The sequence below is a fragment of the Lissotriton helveticus genome, chromosome 10 (genome assembly GCF_964261635.1).
Source record: "Lissotriton helveticus chromosome 10, aLisHel1.1, whole genome shotgun sequence".
NCBI lineage: Eukaryota > Metazoa > Chordata > Amphibia > Caudata > Salamandridae > Lissotriton > Lissotriton helveticus.
The window spans coordinates 488,857,564-488,880,483 of record NC_136071.1 but is presented as its reverse complement, the minus strand read 5'-3'; the positions used below and the strand labels follow the sequence as shown (position 1 = coordinate 488,880,483).

Genomic DNA, 22,920 nt, shown 5'->3' with positions numbered 1-22,920 from the left:
CTAATGGAAATGCATAATCTCCCTTTATGTTGCCAATCTAAAGATAATGCTGACAAGTATCCCACTAATCTATGCTCATTTTCTTCTTTGCTCATTCTGGTACTTTTGATTGGTTCGCTTTAGACAATGTCTCTCCATCTGTCTTCTACTGAATCTATGACTTTCTTTTCTACATCTGTTAGTAAACAAGTTAAGTTGTGTCTATGCACATAAGCACTGTCCGGTGTCATGGTGGGTCTAAAGAAATGTCCCACTGTCTGTGTTTTTAGCATTAAGCTGTTTATTCAAGTGCTTCAGCACAGGCACATCTGAAAAGACCAAGTCTTGATTTGAATAATAGTATTAGAAATAGCTTACACATAGAATAAACTCAGCAATAAAGCTATATAATATGTGAAGGGGAAATGGTGGTACGTTTTTTCCTCAGCAACTGATGCAGGTAACTGCATACAAACCTAGCAATCCCTGGCATCTATAATGTCAACATATTCATAAAGCAGTTTAAAATAAGAATTCAATGAGTACTCTCCTCTAGAAGCATCTACATGTAACACTTTCTCATTTACGGCAGGTAAGCTATTGTCGTAGGAAATGGCATTTGAGGGGTATGTGTAGACTTAGGTTCTGCTCCCTTTAAATGATGGGGCAAATTCAGAATTATAATTAAAGCAACTAGCACTAATGTCATAACAGCAAATACTCCTGCACCTATTTGTTTACGTCTTTTAGTGTTTGTGTTCGGCTCCATGAGTTCTTTCATGATAGGCCGCTAGTTAAAATGATTGCAGCACAGTTCTTTGGCCTTAGAGACCACAAATAAAGTGTGGACAGGCCCCCCGTGGTGCTTAGGCAACACAGACCAGCTCTATTTAGACAATTTCAGTGCCCCAGTAACATGGTGGCAAGGTGGCCTTCCAGGCAAGAAAGCCATGCCAATGGCCAGTCGGGGCAACAGGCGGGCCAGACTAGCAGACAAGCAGAGAGCGGGTCAGCATCCAGAGCTGAGAGGGAGCGCAGCACTCGCATCGCTATGGCAACTTTACTGCGACAAGCCTGCCTCAACCCCAAGCACTCTTCCAGTCAGAGGCAAGTGGGGGAGGCAGGGGATCCCAATCCAGGTCTCTGTCTTCCAGAAGGCCAGAGCGTCCAGAGCACAACTGCATCAAGAATCCTCTGGGTCTCTAGCTTCTCCCTCAGGCATCAGCAGGAGATGTCGAGCGGCTACTAGGGCAGACGAGGCATGCAGGGAGAACCGCTACCAGGATTGGTCTTGAGAGCGTTGGGCAGAGCGCATCTGCCTGCCAGGCATAAGTGAACTTCAAGTTTAGGATATGTTCAAAAATTGCACAAGTGAGTGGAATCAATTTCAATTATTTGAGTTCCTGTTAGTTTCTCGTTGCTGAAGTAGAAGTGGAGTGGATGGCAGGGTATAAATAAGATATTTACTGATGAGTGATCCCGAACTTCAGAGCTTTTTCTTGGAGCTCCCTCTCGGTGGCCATCTTGTCTGGTTATACTTTTTCATTACCAATAGTGACGACGCATGTGATGGAGGATGTCTCATCAGCTTCACCTTGGGCCAATCCGCAGAAACTTTTGTGTTAAGCCCATATATCACCTGGAACCACAATTCCAAATAAAGAATCCAAATCCTTGCATAAAATTTTCCCAAATCGATCAACCAGTCTGTACCATTCCACTGGGTTCTCTCTCAATTTCGGGAAATGATTTGTGAATGATGCGAGATCAGTCCTGCTCCATGGTATATGGACATACCATCCATCAGGCACTGCTCTCAAGGGAAGCATGTGTATATCCTCATCGTCCTCCTCTGATAGAGAGGGGATTTATCTAATTCACTTCATTTTCGAATGTATGTAATTAATTCCTTGATCTAGAATCTCATTCCTGGTTTTCTCATGTTTGCAAGATCTCTGTCACTAAAGCATAACCTGGAACTTTTCAGTTTGATTTTGTATTTCTGTATATCAATTCTATGTGTTTGGGCTAATTCAGATAATTTGTAAGGAAACTTTCCTGCACGTCTGATAATGTCTTTATAGAGGTATTGTAGTTCATCGTCTTGATTGGCATTCAGTTGGGACAGTTCAAGAGTCCCAATTATCATTTCTTCTAATTATACTTTCAGTCTAGCCACATCCATTCTCATCTCTCTCTCTTGGGGACCAGAGTATTTGTTCCACTCATTCCAGGATTCCTACTATTTGTCAGGGTATCTATGCCTTTAAACCAGTCATCAAGTTCTCGGGCAGTAAGACCTGGGTGTTCTGCTGGGATGTGAAGAATTATTTCTCTGCTATGGGTACCATTACTTTAACCAGGCGGTGAGCTCAAAGGAGACATGTCAAAAGTTGGCGTTCTTATTGGCATTTCTGTCCTAATGATACTGTAATTCATCATTAGTGGGGCATTTGTGTTGGGCAAGAAAATGGTGATGATTTTTGGGGAAATCTCCTTATCAGTTAAAAACCCTGACTAATGTAATGTGGGGTCTGCACTCGCAGCACATTAGGTATTCCCTTGTGTCGGAACCCAAGGATCCTGAGGAATGGGTCTTATTACCAAGTCCTCTGAATTGCTAGCCATGTCGCTCATCCAGGTAGGAACAGCCAAAGTATGTTTAGAATTTCCTGCTTCTCCAGACTTATACAAAGGAACTACAGGACCAATGATAACAGGGATGGTCAATGCGTCTGGGGCATTTAGAACTTGCGAAGTCCAAGGGACTGTCAATCCTGACTGTCCTCCCCCATCGGATCAGGATTTTCATTTACTGGTGCTGTAGGCACATCATATGTTTCAGTCATAGGGTCATTACTAACTCCACCAGTCTGGGTGTCATTGTACGGAGGTGGACAAGTTAACAGTAATTCTGTTATAAATTCATCATTTATATAGTTGTCACTGTCCTCAACTGCATTGCCTGTGTCATCTGCTTCTTTATTTTTTTTTCTTCTCCTTGCGTTTAGCTTTCCCTTCATCTTCTTTTGTTAGTGGAGAATGTAATCTAGCTCCATCAATCATGTCAGTTCTCTAGGATTTCTGTTCTGCATTCCATCTAGCATCTGCACAGGTGCATATGGATAGTGTGACTCTCACTTGAAATCTGTTTGGCATCAGCCATATGTTCCCAGGCATTAAGTACTTCATACTTTGTAGGTCTAGGAGGCAGTTGCGTTTCATACAGCGTCCTCCTTAAATGCAAAATATTTCTCAAATTGAATGTCTCAAAACTAGGAAATGTTAATGCATCATCTTTCTCAGTGATCTTATAACGTTGTGCGAGCCAAACACATGTGTGAAGACCCAAGTCTATCGTCATAATATGACCTAGCGTACCTTAGGGCGGTGCCTCCTCCCCCTTACTAATAGGCACAGTCACATCTCCCTATACTAGGCTTTTCAATGTTTTAAAGATTTTCATTTCCAACCAATATACGCAATATTCACAGATGAAACCAGGAAATTATTTGTTCGAGGCATATGAGCTGCAGATTGTACACTTAGCATTAGATCGCCACCTGGTGTTGGGCTCGGATGATTGCATGTTGTTGTCGTCTTGGAAGAAGTCTTTGTAGTCACGAGATAGGCGACTCCTCCCTTGGACGATAGTGCTCATGGGCATCGTCTCCATCCTTAGTTGGGTTCGGATGCAACTTTTCCGCTCCGGTTCGAAAATCTACTTTTCAAAGACTTTGACGCGCAAAACTTTCTAAAAAAAAACTTTAACTTCATAGACTCAACCTCATCACTTCTATTCTGGTCCTCGACGCGGGCCGTCGGGTCTACCCACGTGGTGAGTTCTACACCTCATGGAAAGGACACCATTCAAAAGATGCCCCGGGTGTGGAGCAAAATTTCCACACAGCGAACATCACGACGTGTGTAATCTGTGTTTATCACCTGAACACGACGAGTCGAGCTGCACAGCTTGTGCGTCCTTTCAATCCTAGAATACCATTCGAGATCGGAGGGCCCATCGACACGACATGCAGAGATCAGCTCCGGAACCGGTGGATATCTTCGCCGAAGGTCCATGTATCCCCGAGGAAGATTCCGATGATCTCCAGATCGTATCTGAGGCAGACGACTCTGATGACTCCATACCATCAGGTCAACGCGTGAGTACGATCGCCCCTACCCCAACCCAAACACCTAAACCAAAGGCTAAGGTCAGAACTCCGCCTTCGGGACCCAGTCGAGACCGAGACATTGCTTCGAAAGCCCCGCCATCGAGCCCGGCTCCGAAGAAAATATTAAAGCCTTCAGGTAGTTTCATACCGAGCAAACCGCACGTGCTGATACGACCAGCTCCCTCGGCACCGAAACCGAAAGAAGTCCCGGTTCCGAAAAAGACCCGGAAACCGTCGACTCCTAAAGACAATACGGCACCGAAACCAATGAAACCTGCTTCCACCCCAAAATCTTCGGTGCCGAAACCCACAAAACCTGCAAGACAAGCAAAAACCAAGCCGGGAGCCGAAAAAATCGGCACCGAAAGCAATTTCTGAAGAAGAGCTTTTTAGACCTGATCCTTTGCAAAAGTGGATATACATGGACACTGAAACAGGACATGTTTCCACCACACCACACAGGAAGAGGAAGTCCGATACAGCACCTACACCTCCAGTGCCTGTCAAGAAGAACGACTCTGCCACATCTCCTATGCACCCTTCTTCTCCTGTATCTCTCTCTCCTGCTCTCCCTTTAAACATTTCACCTCAAAATTCTCCTCTTCTTTCTCCACAACATACACCTCCTCAGGATGCTGAGGATGATCAGTATAGCATGGGGGGAGGGAAAGACCCAGATGACCCTTTTCCCTACCCAACAGGTTCACCAGACTGGGAGTATCCAAACCCACAGGATATACCAGATATTCCTGACCCATATATATATTCATCCAAACCTTCTCCTCCTGAAGACAATATTGGGTTTGGACACTTGATTAATAGGGCTGCCATCTATCACAATGTCACCATGCATTCAGATGAGGCAGAAGAGGACTTTTTACTAGACACTTTTGAACATTCCCAAAAATCTGTGCAAATACTGCCAATGATTAAAGGAGTTATTAAACATGCCCCAGAAATGTTTAAAGGTCCTGTACGGGCTAGAATCATAAACCCAAGGATAGAAAAAAAGTACAGAGCAGCTCCTGGGGATCCTGCTTACATTAAGGGACAGCTACCCTTAGACTCCCTAGCAGTTTTAAACGCTAGGAAAAGAGCAAATTCACAAACATCAAGAGAAGCACCACCTCCTGATAAAGAATCCAAAGTCATAGATGCTTCAGGGAAAAGAATAGCTGCCCAAGCTAGTAATGCATTGCGCATTGCTAACACACAGGCCCTTCTCGCAAGATATGACTGGGCTCACTATGATCAGCTAGAGAAGCTCTTACAACATCTACCTGATCAATATAAGGTACACGCAGATGACCTCATACAAGAGGGTAAGCTTATATTTAACACCTCCATTAAATGCGCACTCGATGTAGCAGACACTGCATCCAGGGCAATAAACACCAGTGTCCTTCTTAGACGTCACGCGTGGCTACGCATTTCAGGATTTAAGCAAGAGGTACAGACTACTATCTCAAATCAACCATTCAACCAACACCAGTTGTTTGGTCCAGAAGTAGACACAGCTCTTGAAAAAATGAAAAAAGACACTGACACAGATAAGTATATGGGAGCTTTGCAGTCCACCCAAGCAAGAGGCTCCTTTTGCCGCTCCTTTTACAGAGTAGGCTCCAAACAAGGTGGAGCAGACAATTCAGCTTCCTTTAAATCTAATACACAGGCATCCTCTAATAAAGGATACTTTAGAAGGGGCTACAAAGGTAATACCAATAAGGGAAGAGGTCGAGGTAACAACAACAATCAATCCTCTTCCACCACTAAACAGTGATTTCCTTCAGCTCCCCCAACAGCATACCACTCCTGTAGGGGGGAGATTAACACAGTTCCTACCTGTCTGGAATTCCATCACAACAGTCAAGTGGGTAAGACAGATTATCCAGTATGGTTACTGCCTAGAGCTTACAGCTACCCCTCCAAATATGCCACCCAGAAAGCGTCCAATGTCCACAGAACATCTAACGCTGCTTCAACAAGAGGTTCTCTCATTGCTACAAAAAGATGCAATAGAGCTAGTTCCATTGCAACATCAAGGAACAGGGGTCTACTCACTCTACTTCCTAATACCCAAAAAGGATGGGACACTAAGACCAATTCTAGATTTGAGGCCTCTCAATCTGTATATACACTTTGATCATTTTCACATGATCACTTTACAACAAGTGCTCCCATTATTGGACTAAGGCGATTGCCTCACTACACTAGACCTTAAAGACGCCTACTTTCACATTCCCATACATCCTTCTCACAGGAAGTATCTCAGGTTTGTGCTAGAAGGACAACACTATCAATTCAAAGTCCTTCCATACGGGGGTAACAACAGTACCAAGAGTGTTCACAAAGTGCTTAGCAGTAGTAGCAGCACATCTCAGAAGACAACATATCCATGTCTTCCCATACTTAGACGATTGGCTCATAAAGGCCAAGCCATTTAACCAGTGTGTTCAACACACATCTCACACAATTCAGACAGTGCACAACTTGGGGTTTACAATAAACCACACCAAGTCACATCTACAGCCCTCTCATGTACATCAATGCCTAGGGACTACCATAAACACCAATACAGCTCTAGCTTATCCTAGTCCGACCAGGATACAGAGCATTCAAGCCTTAGTCACAAGGTTTCAAAACCAACATTTTCTCCCAGCCAGAGTGTTCATGCAACTAATAGGCATGATGGCATCTTGCATTTTTATTGTACCATATGCAAGACTGCAAGACATTGCAGGAATGTCTAGCACATCAGTGGAATCAGGCACAAGGACAACTGACAGACCTGGTGTTGGTGGACAGCCGCACACATGGAGAGGTGTGGCTCCCTGGTTGGACCCGGCAGACCTGTAAGCAGAGAACGGCCTGGGACCAAGGTTCAATTCCCGAAGTGGCAGGGTCTTGGACCAGGGTCAACGGACTCGATAGTTCTCGCCTCAGTGCCTACTCTAACCAGGGAACACACTCGGTAACTCTGGGCATTAAGCTTGCCTCATCTCTACAATGGCCCCCCACAGACGCCGGGGATGCCTGGTTTTACCCTGGAGATACCCACAAAGGGACCATCTCACAGGGAAAACCAGGACAGGTTCCCCAGCGGTCTACAGTGCCAGGACACTCGGGTAGAGTAACAGTGCGCTTTACAAGTATCCCACATTTACATTTACACATCACTCTCTGCAGTGGTGGAAAACCAAAAACCTGTCCAGAGGGCGGCCGTTCCTCGAGCCTGTTCCACAAATAGTGCTAACAACAGACGCATCCCTGACAGGATGGGGAGCACATCTGCTCCACCACACAACCCAGGGAAGATGGACTGCTCAACAAAAGGTGCTTCACATCACTCACCTAGAGTTGCTGGCTATTTTCCTGGCACTAAAGTCCTTCCAAGTACACATACAGAACAAAGCTGTCTTAATCTGGACGGACAACATGACAGCCATGTACTACATACAGAAACAAGGAAGCACACATTCCCTGCAACTGTCCCAGCTCGGACAAAACATTTGGAGATGGGCCATTCCACAAAAGATATATCTGTTGCAGAACACCTTCCAGGAGTTCACAATCAGATAGCCGACAGACACAACAGATTCACGAATGGGAACTACATCTGCAAGTTCTTTAACCATTCTTTCACAAGTGGGGTCATCTAGACATAGACCTGTTTGCCACACACGAAAACGCAAGATTCCCAACCTTTGCCGCCAGGTTTCCACACCCGTTGTCCAAGGGCAATGCGATATGGATGAACTGGTCAGGCAGATTTGTGTATGCTTTTCCGCCAACCCCACTAATACCACTAGTGGTACACAAGCTCATACAACAGTCTCTCAAACTGATCCTGGTAGCTCCCACATGGGCACGCCAACCGTGGTTCACCACACTGCTAGAACTCTCTCTAGTTCCACACCAAAAACTGTCTCTCACACCATCGATGCTAACGAAGAACCATGGAGACATCAGGCATCCAGATCCAAGTCAACTGATTCTGGTGATCTGGCTCCTGAAGTCTTAAAGTTTGGTTACCTTAACCTGCCACCAGACTGCATGAATATCATTAAAGAAGCCAGAAGACCTACTACTAGAGCTTGCTATGCTTCTAAATGGAAAAGATTTGCCATGTACTGCAATAATAATCAAATTGATCCTTTAGATGCTGTTACCTTCTCCATTTACAAAGATGTAATCTCGCTTATTCATCTATACGTTTACATCTTGCAGCCATTGCCGCATATCTACAAAACAGACAACATATGTTGTTTAGAGTACCAGCAATAAAAGCTTTTATTGAAGGATTAAACATGGTTATTCCTCCTAGGTTACCACCCTCTCCAGGGTGGAACCTAAACATTGTTCTTACAAGGCTCATGGGACCCCCTTTTGAACCTTTACACAAATGTGAACTACAATTTCTTTCATGGAAAACAGCTTTCCTTGTTGCTATTACCTCTCTTAGAAGAGTTAGTGAGATTCAAGCTTTCACTATACAAGAACCTTTCTTACAATTACACCGCAACAAAGTGGTTCTAAGAACTAATCCTAAATTCCTCCCGAAAGTAATTAATCCTTTTCATTTAAACCAATCAGTTGAGTTACTGTTTTTTCAAAACCCAGACTCTGTAGCAGAAAGAGCTTTACACACACTGGATATCAAAAGAGCTCCTCTCTATTACATAGATAGGACCACGTCCTTTCACAAAACAAAGCAACTATTTGTAGCCTTCTCTTCACCACATAAAGGCAATCCCATTCCTCAATCAGGCATTGCAAGGTCGATTGTTAAATGTATACAAATATGCTATCACAAAGCAAAACGCACATTAACAGTTCCTCCTAGAGCGCACTCCACACGCACACTAGGAGCCTCCATGACTTGACTTACTTAGGAAACATTGCCCTAGAAGACATCTGCAAGGCAGCAACATGGTCTACCACACACACCTTCACTAAAGACTATTGTGTTGATGTTCTAGCCAAGCAGCAAGCTGCAGTAGGCCAAGCTGTCCTTAAAACTCTCTTTCAAACTACTGCAACAGACACAGGTGACCACTGCTAGGGGAGACACTGCTGTACAATTGATGCTAAGTGTACAATCTGCAGCTCATATGCCTCGAACGGAAAATGCTACTTACCAGTATGCATCTGTTCTTAGCATGTAGAGCTGCAGAGTTGTACACGCCCTCCCGTCTCCCCGGGACCTGTGTCTGTTCCAGTTTTATCTTAATTAGATATACACGCATCGACATACTTTCTTCTTTCTACTAACACCATCATTTCCCATCATGGCGAAAAACAATCTAAGGATGGAGCCGATGCCCATGCACACTATCGTCCAAGGGAGGAGTCACCTATTTCGTGACTACAAAGACTTCTTCCACGACTACAACAACATGCAATCATCCGAACCCAACACCAGGTGGCTATCTAATGCTAAGTGTACAACTCTGCAGCTCTACATGCCAAGAACAGATGCATACTGGTAAGTAGCATTTTCCTTACCCACATTTCTCAACAATCGTAACCAATCCCAGCGCAGCTCTCTATGACGTGTTCAGCCAATACCTATACCAGCACAGCACACAGTGAGATTAATCTCACTCCTTGCAACAGCTTATTGGATAAATAAACAGATTTCTAGAGTGCATGGCTACACCCAAGAATGCCCCATCACGAATTGGAATGTTAAGGGGCGCGAAAGGACGCATGTGCATGAGGACCAATGTCTTTTTTAAACAGGAAGTCAATGTAGGTTTTCAGATGAGACAAAATTGAAGCTTGCCTATGTCATTTGAGAGCCAGGGTCCCTGCTGCATTCTGAACAGTTTGTAGTTTCAGCAGCAGGTGTTGTGGTAGTCCCACATAAAGGGCATTGGCATAGTCCAATCTGGAAACCACCCTGGCCAGGAGAACGGTAATCTTTGCGGGCAGGGCAAGGATTTGCAAAACTCTTTTGTCCGTTCGCATCAGACTGAAGCATGTGCCAACTACTGTGTTAATTTAAGTTTGTAGTGTCAACTGTTTGTCAATCTTGACTCTTAAGTTTTTCACTACTTCTGCTTGGGCGTTGGGTGGGAGAGCCTCATCCAGCCAGTGACCTTGCAGTTTGAGAGCGAAATTATACCTAAAGCTAAGAATCTGAGACTTTGTCAGTGTTTCATTTGAGCTGATTAAAACCCATCCACTGAAAGACCGCAGATAAGCAGGGTTTGATGGCATTTGGTCGTTTGGCTCGTTTTTCTTGAAAGAAAAAGTAATGAGTGTTGTCGGTGTAGGAGATTATCTTGGTCCCAAAAGACTCGGCCAGTTTTACCAAGGGAGTCTTATAGGTGTTGGGCTGAGGGCCGAGCCCTGGGGCAATCCCTCCGAGACACTATTCTTTCTAGATGAAAAAGGTGGCTACCAAACCTCTTGGTATCTATTTTCAAGGAAGGATTTCAGCCAATTTAGAGCTGAGCCCCTGATGCCTATATCATGACGACGGATGCGCAGCCTGGAGTGCGGGACCATATAAACAGTGGCAGAAAGGTCCAGCAAAACAAGAACTGCTTACCACCAGCATCTAAAGTACATTTGATCTCTTCGGCAACTTCCAGGAGCACAGTTCCGGTGCTAAATTTAGGCCTGAACCCTGACTGGCTGGGGTAGAGAATTCTGTTGGACTTTACTTGTTTGGAAAGCTGCTGATTCAAAAACTTTTCACCAATTGTAGATGAGACTGGCAACGGGGAGATGGATCTGTAATTACTTGGAATATTGGGGTCTGCATAGTTTTTTTAAAGAGAGACAAGATCTTGGCCTGTTTCTAGTTGGAGGGAACAATCCTATACGCCAGATATTTATTAAGTGGGGAGTTCAACACTGGATTGATAGCATCCACTCCCTTTGCAAGAACAGATGGAGCAAGGGGCAGAAGGAGAGCTTGACCTGAGATTTAGAATGGCCTGTCTCAAAGCCTCTATCGAGATTGGTTCAAAAGAGGAGAGTTTACAGATGAGATCATCAGGAAAAACTCACTCTCCTTTACAATTGCTCAAGCGTGTTCTTCAAGCATTTACGGAAAACAATGCAAGTAATTTCAACAACTAACTTTGTCTGCTCCGCTAAGGAATTTAAAGATTATTCACACACATGAGAAGCTATTAGGAACAACATTTTCTGACCTATTCTAACATTAATTTCAAGTGAAACCTTGACCAGTGGGATCTCACTGGCATTGATACAGTCACTCCCTGCGCACTGAGATCAACTATACCAACCATATGTCACTCTCACACAAAGATAAAGTCCCTATCTCAATAATGCTGTTGAGACATCTCACAACAAGCACCACAACACAGCAGACCACTACACCCAGTGTCTTCTACTCTGTGACTTGACTTTACTTCTCTTATCCCAGGATCTTAGGCCACAACGGACCCAATAACTTCTTCAACTTCTCTGCATCATGCGCCACTTTCACACATCAACTTAAATCAGCTCCGCATAACACCACACAACCATTTTAAAATAAGGCAATCTATGCATAAGTAATTGCAATGTATAACCCTATTAATACTCCCACTTCTCCACTGCTACAAGTAGTTTTCGAACCAGCACAACTCCATTAATTCTTTGACCTAACCATGGACTTTTGGGGTTTGGACTGGGCTTGGGCAATTTCTAGATATGACACCCTAACTCCCTCACGTCCGTGGAAAACCATTATCTGCTTTGATACAGTGTTTTCTGTGCCCACTTGTTTACATTTGATCCTTCAATGAACCTTTCTCTCCAACTGAGAGGTGATGAGAGTTAGCATTAACATTAATCAACAAATCAATTAATAGTGCAGTCCATTTGGCTACACAATGAGGGCCAGGAATCAGTAGCTTGGGTTAAGAAAGTTTATTGCAAATTCAAAATTAAGTTCTAGTACACAACTCGCACAACCATGGTATAACGATACAGAGTAATAACTGGGAAACCCAAACTCTTAAAAAAGTTTAGGTGTACCAGGATGAGATATAAAGGAAATTCTGTCACTGAGATTACAAAATATTAATAAAAGCACTTGATGCTCAGAGAAAAGTCTCAAATGTTGTTGTCTATGCATAGTAAAATGTAGAATCACAGCAGTTAGAGAATTAGAGCCATCCTCTTTGTTGGACCCTAACAATTCTAAAAAATCCGGGACTTCCATAAAGGAAATCAGAATCAAGCAAAGGAAAAAAGGTTTAGAAGGTATCACCGTCTCAGAAGCTCGGTCAAGAGTCATCTATGGGTCAAGAGAAAAGTGTTAGCCTAAGCCACACTTAGGAAGCGATCAGATAGGCGTTGCTGTCTAAACCTCTAAATGACAGAGAAGATTCGAAGGAGACCTACAGCATCTCCGGAAAAAGGTTTCTGCTGCAGTCTGAAGAGGTGAACACTAAATGATAACTAATAAAGTCCACTGGGTAACACCCACTTTGCACTCATCATCAGGTGTCCATTGTTTCAGTTAAGATTCTTAAGTACAGATTGATACATCGTGAAAAATTGCACACTAAACATAACGACATCAGTTTCTCATGTACACATCACTTGGTAACATATACTCAATAGGTCTTTCAGTTGATGCTCTTGTCCCCCTTGTTCCTTCATCAAACTCTTCTTTTCCGGATCTTGTCTCTATTTATAGTACAGTAATGCATTCATTCTACAACTTACAGTGCATTTGAATACTTTTAAGAGATGTCGAGTTAGCAGAAAAATTAAATCTGCTTTTATGCAGCATGGTGAAATACAGGCCTACATATGACAACTTAAACATTAACTCCAATGGTGCACATTTAATATGCATGTGCACATTGAAACACAAATGAAAATACATTTCTAATGTATTAGGTTTATAATATTCAGTAAGCCCTTAAAATAATCAGCAGTATATATGACTAAGAACTACATTTAAATCAAATATATGGAATATTAATTCACGTATTACATAAACTTTATATTGTTTCCCATAAAATCACATTCTACGTAGGTAAGGATGGTTTCCATTATCTATTGTGACTGCATTATCGAGTAAATGAGGACCGTTTTATTATCACACTTGGTTATGGTAAAACACATTAATAGGAGTAAAGTCTCCAACCCTACAGTAAAGGCACTCTTTAATAGTGTCAACTGCAACACTTTTACATTATTTTGTTAAACCAAACATGATACATGTAAGTGCACTTTCTTACCATGTGTCTCTTAAATGCCTATTATATAGCTTGTGGCATGTAAAGGGTGGACCACTTTGTGCTGCACCACTCTGCTGCAGAAAATAATTTACACATCACTTGAGGGTGTTTCTCTTGTGCCATCACCACTCCACCCCAGTGCCCTGCACTCATTCAACTGTATCAGGGGATGACCTACAATCAGTCCTTCCAAAACCGAGATTGGAGCCTTGAGAATCCATTCTCACTTCTACCCTGCACTGCTTCCTGAGCCAGATTCCCTTTCTCTAGGCCTGCCCTGGCTACAAAACTATCAAATGCTGACACACAAATACCATGTAACATTAAGTATAATACAAAATAATATTGTAAGCTGAAAAATCATCTTAATAAGCAGAATGGTTGACCTATTTTAAAATGAGGCAGCTTTTTGATAGGCTGGTTGGGCTGAAATTGGCTTCAAACTTCATGTTTGTCTAATATCTGACTGATTCAGAGTTAAGGGCCCACTAGCATTTCAAACACATATCTTGACATTTCCTAATTGGACACTTCAAGTGGGCCTATTTACACACGGTCAGCAAACATAAGTTAATTTAAAATGGTGACATGTGTTAAGGGCAGCTTTTTATAAAATAGTGAGTAGTAATGTAGTCAGTTGATTGGTTGGTCTGGTTTAGCCAGTTCCACCTCTCTGATTGATCTACAGAATTCCTATTGAATTCCAAAGCATGAAGCTGGTCTGTGATTGCCATTCTAGCCTCCCAAGCAGGTCCTGATGCTGAACAGTCATGTTTGAAAAGAGATTTCAAAGCTTAAAGTGTAATCCCTGTAAGTTTGTGTGCAGTTTCTAATTGAAGCAAAACAAGGCTTCAAATGCTACATTTCTAATGAGGACTTATAAAACTTCAGAATCTGGGGCAAACTGTGCTAATTAAAATCCAATATAAAGACTCTTCTATTGAGAAAACACATTTCCTGAGACTTTCAGTTCTGTAAGAAATGCCAAGGCCATGCTTGTAAAATAAAGTGGGGTGGTCCGAGTTATATATGTATTTTACAGTTACTCTATATTGGTATATAATAAATTCTTACACACCACAGTTATTATTCACAGTACATATATTCAGCGCAATGAAAGTATAGTATGCAGTATTCAAGGAATTATATTTATTCCATATTAGTACAGTACCTGTGCTTCTAACTGCATGCCATTGTTTATAAATGATCTACATATAACTCGGACCACCCCACTTTTGTACCTATATACCGACCCAGGTCCGTGAGTTACGAGGGCATACCCCTTTATTACTCATAATTACTCATAATGTAAAATAAAGTGGGCGGCAACGCTGGTTGTGTCACTTTATATTGTCAAAAGTCGAAAACTGCAGCATTACTTCTCCATGAACAGGAGGTAATACAAAGTGACGTCAGGACGTTTTTCTTGATTTTTACACCCCCTTGTTTTGTCTTTGCAGGGCGGGGCCTTGAACGGCACTACAAAAAGGTCACAAGCGGCAGAACAGGAGGCCCGGGATTCAGTGGACACAGCCACACTGCTCTCCGGCGACGAGGATGCGGATGAGCGCAGATCGATAAATTGAGAGCATTGACCATATTTCCTGTGATGGAACAAGGAAGAGCTTCTCCCAAGTGGGAACCAGGAAGACTGTGGTGATGACATTTGGGTTGGACTTTCTGCCAGGAGGATCTATTGCAAGCCCACTTCAACAAGGAGCTTGTCCCTTTGGAAGCCTTTTCAGTTTTTTCCTGGAGAAATATTTGCAAATTAGCATCCTTTTTTGTGGATCACAAATGAGGTGGACTATTCACTTTATTGTATTAACGAATTAGGTGCACAAAAGTGTCATATCACCTTAAGACTGGTTAATCATTATTATTACATATTGGACCTGTGCGGTTCCTCACCAGAAATGAAAATGCAGCAGTGCTGCATAGAAAGCCACAGTATAGAGCCTGTGGAGAAGCTGCACATAAAAAAGTCTCCAACACATTTAAGTGCCAGCTGGCCCTGAACACTAAAACTTTCCTTTCTAACAATTCTGCTACTTTTGCATCTAAGTAAAGTTTTTTTTATAGAATCGCCTAAAAGTCACTTGAATAAAGGGAATTGGGTTAATATTACAGTATACTCAATACAAAAGACACTATGGAACTAGGACTAGTGAATCAAGGTTTTTTCCTAATTGTGATTGCACTGCCTTCCTCGTTTAGATTTGTGCAGGGTCACTGCTATTGATACTCATGGTTCATGGGAGAAGAAAGAGAATACACCACATCATGCATAAGCTTGTGCACTGATCACTTATGTTCAAATCATTTCCCTCTAAAAACCCAGATTGTGAGTGCCCTGTTGGGGAATGCTATATTTATCACACTGAATAAAATCAGATAACGTTCGTTTTCGTATTTATTGCATGTTACAAGTTACGCCCTTCAAAATTGAGCATAATATGCAGATGTTCCTACTTTCCGCAGGCAAATCCTCATGTCCCAATATTTTCTAGGTATTTTTTTATATATAACAGCAGACTTGACCTGTCAATTTGTACCTGAGGAAATTTGCGTGGTGCAGTCTTTGTTGTTCTAGGTATTCAAAGGGTGAGATAAATTCTACACTGCTCATAATTCTCATCCTTGTACAAATGGGGCTTGTGTGGGTGGCTGACTTTTCCAGACAAATTGTCATTGAGGCCTTTTAGTCTTTTCACTTGAAAATGGTGCGTTTGTGTGGCACTCGCAGAGTTAACAGGAGAGAGGGTCTGACTCTCCCTTTGGTCGAGGATTTTGACATTCTCAGTACTGGGCCATACCAGTGCAGGAAATAAGGGGATCCCGCCAGATCACGGATCCAGTAGCTTTATTGAGCCGGGAACCAGGATCTTAGCTGGCTTCCGTGAAATATGCTGTCCTAGGGTAATTTGACAACACCAGGACACAATCAGAGTTCCTACGTTGTCTGTTGTTCCGACATGCGATGTGCACACAGTAATGGGACTTTGCTATTTTCACTTCCAGCTAGGTGGAAAACAAAGGCCTTATTTAAAGGATCACCAGCCCTCCTTTTGTTCGAATACCAACCTCGATAGGATCTATCTGGAGCTTAATACCTTATGTGCCAGTGAAAAGGATGGAATCAAAGGCAAACACTTTATCGCTTCAAATACTTGAGAGAAACTATGGGTTGGAGGCAGGTTTGTCACTTTGTTCAAAACATTCACTTAAGAGATATATGCACGCACGGTAACAATGAGAGGTGCATCTCCCTGTATGAGTTGTTACTAAAATAATGATTTTTAAAAAGCATTTACTAATTTTATTCTATTTTTTGTAGTGGTGCTTATTCCATTGTTGGGTGTCAAACTCTTTACATCACACACACATATAACACAGAGACAGTATATCATGCAAGTGTGTATACCAATGTAGAGGAAATATTACATCAGACATGGAGGGTTCCAAGCAGTAAGTCGGGTATCGTACTGGTAGGCAATATATGTTATAAGTGCAAGAGTCCTGAATTGAAACATAACCGTTGTTGGGGTTGTCTGTACTAATACAACTTTATTCATATTCAAAGCTGTACTTTTTAGCAACCTTAGAATAATACAAGTTTAAGACAAAAAAGGTTCTAAACACATGCCTTGCAGTTTGTGTGCAGCTCCTAGATGCTGGTGTATAGCTTATTCTGCTGTAGTAGAAGAAGTGCAATTAATAAACTGCAAGTAACGCAAGATTTGTGTAAAGCAGTAACCAGCTTACCTAGCTTCATAAAATTAAATTGTGTACACAATGTTCTTTGCAGCAAGTATATTAAACTTCTACGCTACTTTATGGCTCAAAATTGTAACGAGGCAAAACCCAGATCTCTCCAGCAAGTGCATTAACCATCAGAGTTTTCTTATCATTAATATTATCCCCTAACGGTTGCTGGGCATGCAAAGATTACCTGTAGGAAAGTAGCCCTTTTTGACACGGTCACCCCTACTTTTGCCTGGTAACTGATGTGATTTCAACTGGAAGTGTAATGGGTTCCTGCTAACCAGGTCCCCGGTGCCAGAGCTCTTTTTCTAAACTGTACAATTGTTTCCCAAATTGGCAAAATCTTTAGCACCCTACGTAAGTCCCTAGTAAATGGTACCCTTGGTACCTAGGGGCTGAGGTACTAAAAAGTGTCCATAAGAGCAGTGCCACAAATTGTGCCACCCTAATTGACCCCTCACCTTAGCAAATGCAAGACTGCCATTGCAAGCTGCGTGTCTTGGTGCAGACAAAAGTGAGAACAGAACTTGTCACACATCCCTGTGTGCCATGCCCCCTAACACTGCATGTGATATTTGTAAGTCACCCCTACAACAGGCCTGACAACCCTAACGCAGGGCGCTGAATATTACATGCGAGGGCCTACCTGTATGAGCAGATATGCCTCTGTGCTGGTCAATCCTATTACTGCCAGTGCAAGCGGGCAAGGAAGCAATTTTAAAACATGTGCTGGACACTGGTGAAAACGAGTTCCCCAGCTACATAATGGCTTCACAGAAAATAGGGATGTTAAATATCAAGCGCCTTTTATTGATAAACCCACACTGGTTCCAGTGATGGATTTATCAATACATGCATCCAGACCTACCAGCCTCTGGTGTGCTCCCTGACTGGTTTCTGCCAGCCTGTCACCCAAGACACTGTTCTGATCCCCTAGTGTAAGAGCCTCTGCTCTTGGGAGGCCCTGAACCAAGGCCTGTCTGGGAAGAGGGTGTAACACCCGTTCCCACAGGATGGCCTGCTGATTAGCCTTCCTATGCCGGCAAGCTTCAAAGAGCTGCCGCTTTTGAAATGCAAATCTGGCTCCTCACAGGAGAGGAAGCCCGTCCCACTTATCCAGAGCCGCCTTTGGCATATTAACAGGCAGTAAAATTAGATGGTCAGGTAGGTGTGCTACGCCCAGGCTAGTACTACCCCTAAGGTAGGCTAAACTGAGATTGACACGATTTTTCAGAACTAGCCATCTTGTTCAGGGATTCGGCACAAAGCTGAACTATGCGTGGGATTATGGGACCTTAGTATGTGGGCACTGAGTTATCCTACCATCTTAGTACCCATGAGCCCGGGACCCCATCTTAGTACCCATGAGCCCGTGACCTACTAGCTATAGTGTCTCACTTGACCTCCTACTTACTCACAGAGGAACAAGTGATTAGAAACCTCAGAACACAACACTCCCAGATCTCTCTTAGGAATCACGGTTGCAAGACACACCCTTTCGCTCAAACTCTTGAATTCGTCCACAAGAAGTTATGACAGAGACACGAACAAGTTTAAAATATTAGTTTTAACTTATGTGCTCTAGTATGCAGTATACGTTCCACAATCAGCAGAAAAATGCATAACACAAATAGGGTCAGCACAGAAAGTAGCCTTTAAATCATAAAAGGAGCTGTCATGATGAATGACAGCGTAACCTAACCTCCCTCCCCTTGTATAGAAGCAAGATGATTACATGTTAGAAGATTTGGGGTGTTTTCAGCAGACCGGGTACCTCAGTCTATAGATGGTAGATCTACATCATAGGTGCTGTAATGCTCTTCTCCCTGGAAAGCTCCCTCTCCAAGTGTGCACCACCTAAGCATGTATTCTGAAAAGACCAAAGTACGTGTTCCCAAAGAACAGCTGCATCTCAGTGTTTGTCTAGGTGTTAGGGCCTGACCAGAACAGAATAACAAGGGGCAGTGTTGGTCGCCCTTGTTCACAATTTTCAGACTAAATCCCAGGAACCTGCAAAGCATTAAAACAACTGTATGTTCCTATGTGAAAGTTTGAGAATGGCACTTGCAAAACAAACGCATGTAGTAAAGTGCGCAAAGCAGCGGAAAGTCTACTGCATAGGGAAGACGACAATGTCCCTAAGGGCCATATGACACCCTCTTCTTGGTCTGGGCGTTAGCAATGGACTAATACAGAGGTCACAGTTAAGCAGAACCAAAGCATTTCAATCAGAGGCCAAATTGAACCAAAGTCCCAAGGCAGGACTAAGATAGAAAGGAAAAAAGGAGAAGAAAATATTTTGTACACAAAGCTATTTCTAATTACAGTGCATCATCTGGGCCAAAACCTTTGCGTGACAAGTGGAATGCTATGAGCTCCAATAGGGCGTCAGAACCTTCCTGAGTCAAAAGCGATGGCATCCAATAAAGCAGTTCAAAGGAACAGACGTGCTCCTCATATCCAGTGGCCGTTAGGAGCATTCCTGGGCAACCAGTGTTGATGTCAATGAAACTCCGATCCAAGAGGCGCTGTGCACAGGGACTCACTTCGGCCACTGGCCCCAGTGAAGGATTGTACACAAGCCGCATACCCAAGGAGCAGTCCTGGTTATGGGACATCAGCGGACCCATCAACTGTTCAAAATCCAGGGCAGCATGTGACATGGTGGACAAGCAGACGTCCATGGCCCACTGAAAGGGGCATTGGATGCAATAAAACACAGGTTGTGTAACCATAACGGAAGGTCAGCCAATTGTCACTGTCAAGACCATCCAATGGCATCAATCCAAACAGCTGCCACATCAGATCACGATACAGCTGCAACTGCTCCTGGCTTGACAGAACATCAGACATTGCAGGGACAGCAATAGAAGTACAAGGAAACCAAAAACCAGGAGGAGCAGCAGAGGTAATCCTCCAAATCTGCTCCAAAAAATACAATGAATAAAGGCAAGGGTTACTCCAAAAATTGTCTGAAAAGAGGATACGAGGGCGGATCCCACAAGTTTAAGAAAGTGGGCTAGGCTCGCCGTATCAGACGCATTAAAGATTTGGTGAACTAGGGGGAGATTTGTGTTTAGCAACAATTGAATTTCACTGGATGTTCTCATCACCTGCAATTTGAAGGTCTCACTAGCTGATGTGAGTGCCACTTCTTGTTGAAACAATAGTGCTTTGAGTCTGCTTAGCTTATTGAAATCTGTTTTCAAAGTCAGAATGAAAAGCCACAGCGAATATCTATACTCCCTTGTGGTGGGGGGGACAGGATGTTGCTGCAACAAGTAACTTGTTATGAAACAGTTACAATGTATGGGATGCCTGCCTGTAACCCACAGCAGTTCTAATTGTTGAGAATGAGATAACTGCCTTTAGAAAGCAAAGTTGGAATAGTAGCTGGAACAGGGGTTTCTTTTAAAAAAAACAAGCTAAATTAGGGCTGCAAAGTTGCAAGCGTCGTGAAGTTTTACTTGTGTACACACAAGGGAGTGGCCGACCGTGGAGTCACAATCTTCCCCTGTAAGAAAAACCTCTTTTTCGGTACGCTGGCAATAGAATGCAATTGGCAAGGAACACACCTCATGTATGTAACTGCTCCCAAGCGCTTCAAACCTACCCCCAGGATAGTGTTTCATATAAGCCGTAAATTGGAATAGTGAAATGGGTAATGAAATAACCCCATGTATTAACCATACTGCCGAATCCCTTTCTGCTACAGTAAATGGTAAATGTTCTAGTTTTTCAATGTGTAACATAGTATATATAACGTCTTTCAAGGAAATACATTTTTGTTGATCGGTCAAATTAAAAGGTAAAATCAATGCAGAAACATTCAAATAATCCCATAGTACCCTCCCATTTTTAAGTGTTTTTTTTTTTTGCAGAGTTTTCTATAGCGCGAACTAGAACCGAACCGAATCAGTTATCAGAGCGCTTTACATAGCACCAGTTACGTTACATGAGGACACACTTTCATTTTAGGCACGGGGAGATTAAGTGATTTGCCCAGAATCACAGGGGTTTTTTGGCGTCGTTACCGAGACTCGAACCCTGATCCCCACGTCTGAGGTCGAGCGCCTTAGCCGTTAGGCCAACCCCTCTCCCCTAGTGTTTGTAATGTCCATCCAAATTGCATAACAGATCGAAGTTGCTTCTGACCATGATACAAAGTAGACACTTCATTCTGAACAATATCAATAAAGAGAACACACAATTTTATCGAAGGTGTATATACAAGAAGATAGAGTGTTTATGGTGTTATCAACAACTACAAGGACCTTTTCCAAATTATCCTGATCTATTTGGCGTAAGTGTACAGCTGCCTCCATCTGCAATATTTTCCAAAATTCATTGTAGGCCACATAAATAATGAAAATATAAATGATGAAAACACAAATCCGTGTATAGGGTAGTGAGATAGTCGAAGATAAATGAAGACATGTCGGAAGAAAAATGAACTTAGTTGATATAGTATTGGCTGGAACTGAGCTGAAACAGTGGGGGGCTGCGCTACATTAGAAGTCGAATGTATGTGAGTTTTTGGGAGTTCAACAGGTGGGGAAGTATTCTTGCTTTCCACAGTTGAAGATGTAGAAGGTAAAGCAGATGATTGATCAACTGAAGACTCGATCTCCCCTTCTGGCTGCGGAGAGAATCAGGGGAAACAGAATTAATCTGATGTAGTGAAACATCCTGACGCTGGATGCTTGTAGGCATACTATTGAGTATCGGCCATATGGTGTAACTTGACATGTTCAAATTAAATGAACCGATTGTCCTTGCTTCCGGCTAGCGGAGATAAAATCACAGTTCGGGTGCCCTTCAGACCAAGGACCGGAGCACGGTATGTGGGAACAAATTCCTCCTTGTTCGCCACTTTCCATGGACCAGATCACCAACTTTATGGAGCCAGCTATAAACCGGAATCGGCACTGCTGTATCTGTTGGCGAGGGCAAATGGGTTTTTACTAGAGCATCTCAATTCTTTTGTAGATCCTGTAACATAGCACAGTGGTTATCTATGTCAAATGTTGTAGCAGCCGCCACAACGTCTACACCGTCAAGGTCTGGCACAAACATTTTAATGCTATAGAGCATTTTGTCCGGGGTCCGCCCACCCAGAGCTCTTCCAGGGAGGTTATTTAGTGCACGTTGAACCCATAGAGATGTTAACAAGCCTCGCCCTGTACCTAATACCCTTGCTGTTAAAGACTGTTGTGGAGCGGATGAACCGTGACTTAAAGCAGAATTGCACTCTGGCCTATATGGAGATGAGAAATGCACCGTCACCCCCATAGACGTCATCAAATCCTGGTAAGTCTTGGAGGCAAAAGTCGGACCTGGTAAGAATGGAGGGCGCCACAGGCACAAGTCCCTACAAAGACATGTAAATCTTTAATAATGGGATGAGCATCAGCACAGCGCTGTGGCCAAACCCAGAGGAACCTAGTGCATGAATCCACTGCAACCAAAATATATTTGAAAGCATTGTCAGATGTTAAGGGACCGCAGTGATCAAGGTAAATACACCCAAATGGATGATTTGAAATGAAGAGATGAGTCTATGGTGGATGCAAGACGAGAGAACTTTTATTCTGTTGACAAATATTACAAGAAAGCACATAATTGCGCATTTGTTGGTATAAGCCGTGCCACCAATAGCATTCTTGAAAAAGTGAAATTGTGGCCGTCACTCTTGTGTGCCCAGAAACCATTCCTTCATGGGCGGCCACAATCAGTGAAAGTCTGCAGTCTTTATTGGGAATCATGCGATCACCAACTTTGGGAAT

At 43.0% G+C, this 22,920-nt stretch overlaps 1 protein-coding gene across 1 annotated transcript in view; it reads left to right on the top strand.

Annotated features, from left to right (window-relative positions):
• Positions 1-15,770, top strand: part of LOC144784288 (lysosomal dipeptide transporter MFSD1-like) — a 94,605-nt gene extending 78,835 nt beyond the window's left edge. The window contains exon 13 of the mRNA XM_078662971.1: positions 14,830-15,770. Coding sequence (XP_078519097.1) covers positions 14,830-14,955 — 126 coding nt within the window. The 3' untranslated portion in view covers positions 14,956-15,770. The remainder of the gene's footprint in view (positions 1-14,829) is intronic.
• Positions 15,771-22,920: the final 7,150 nt, after the last annotated feature.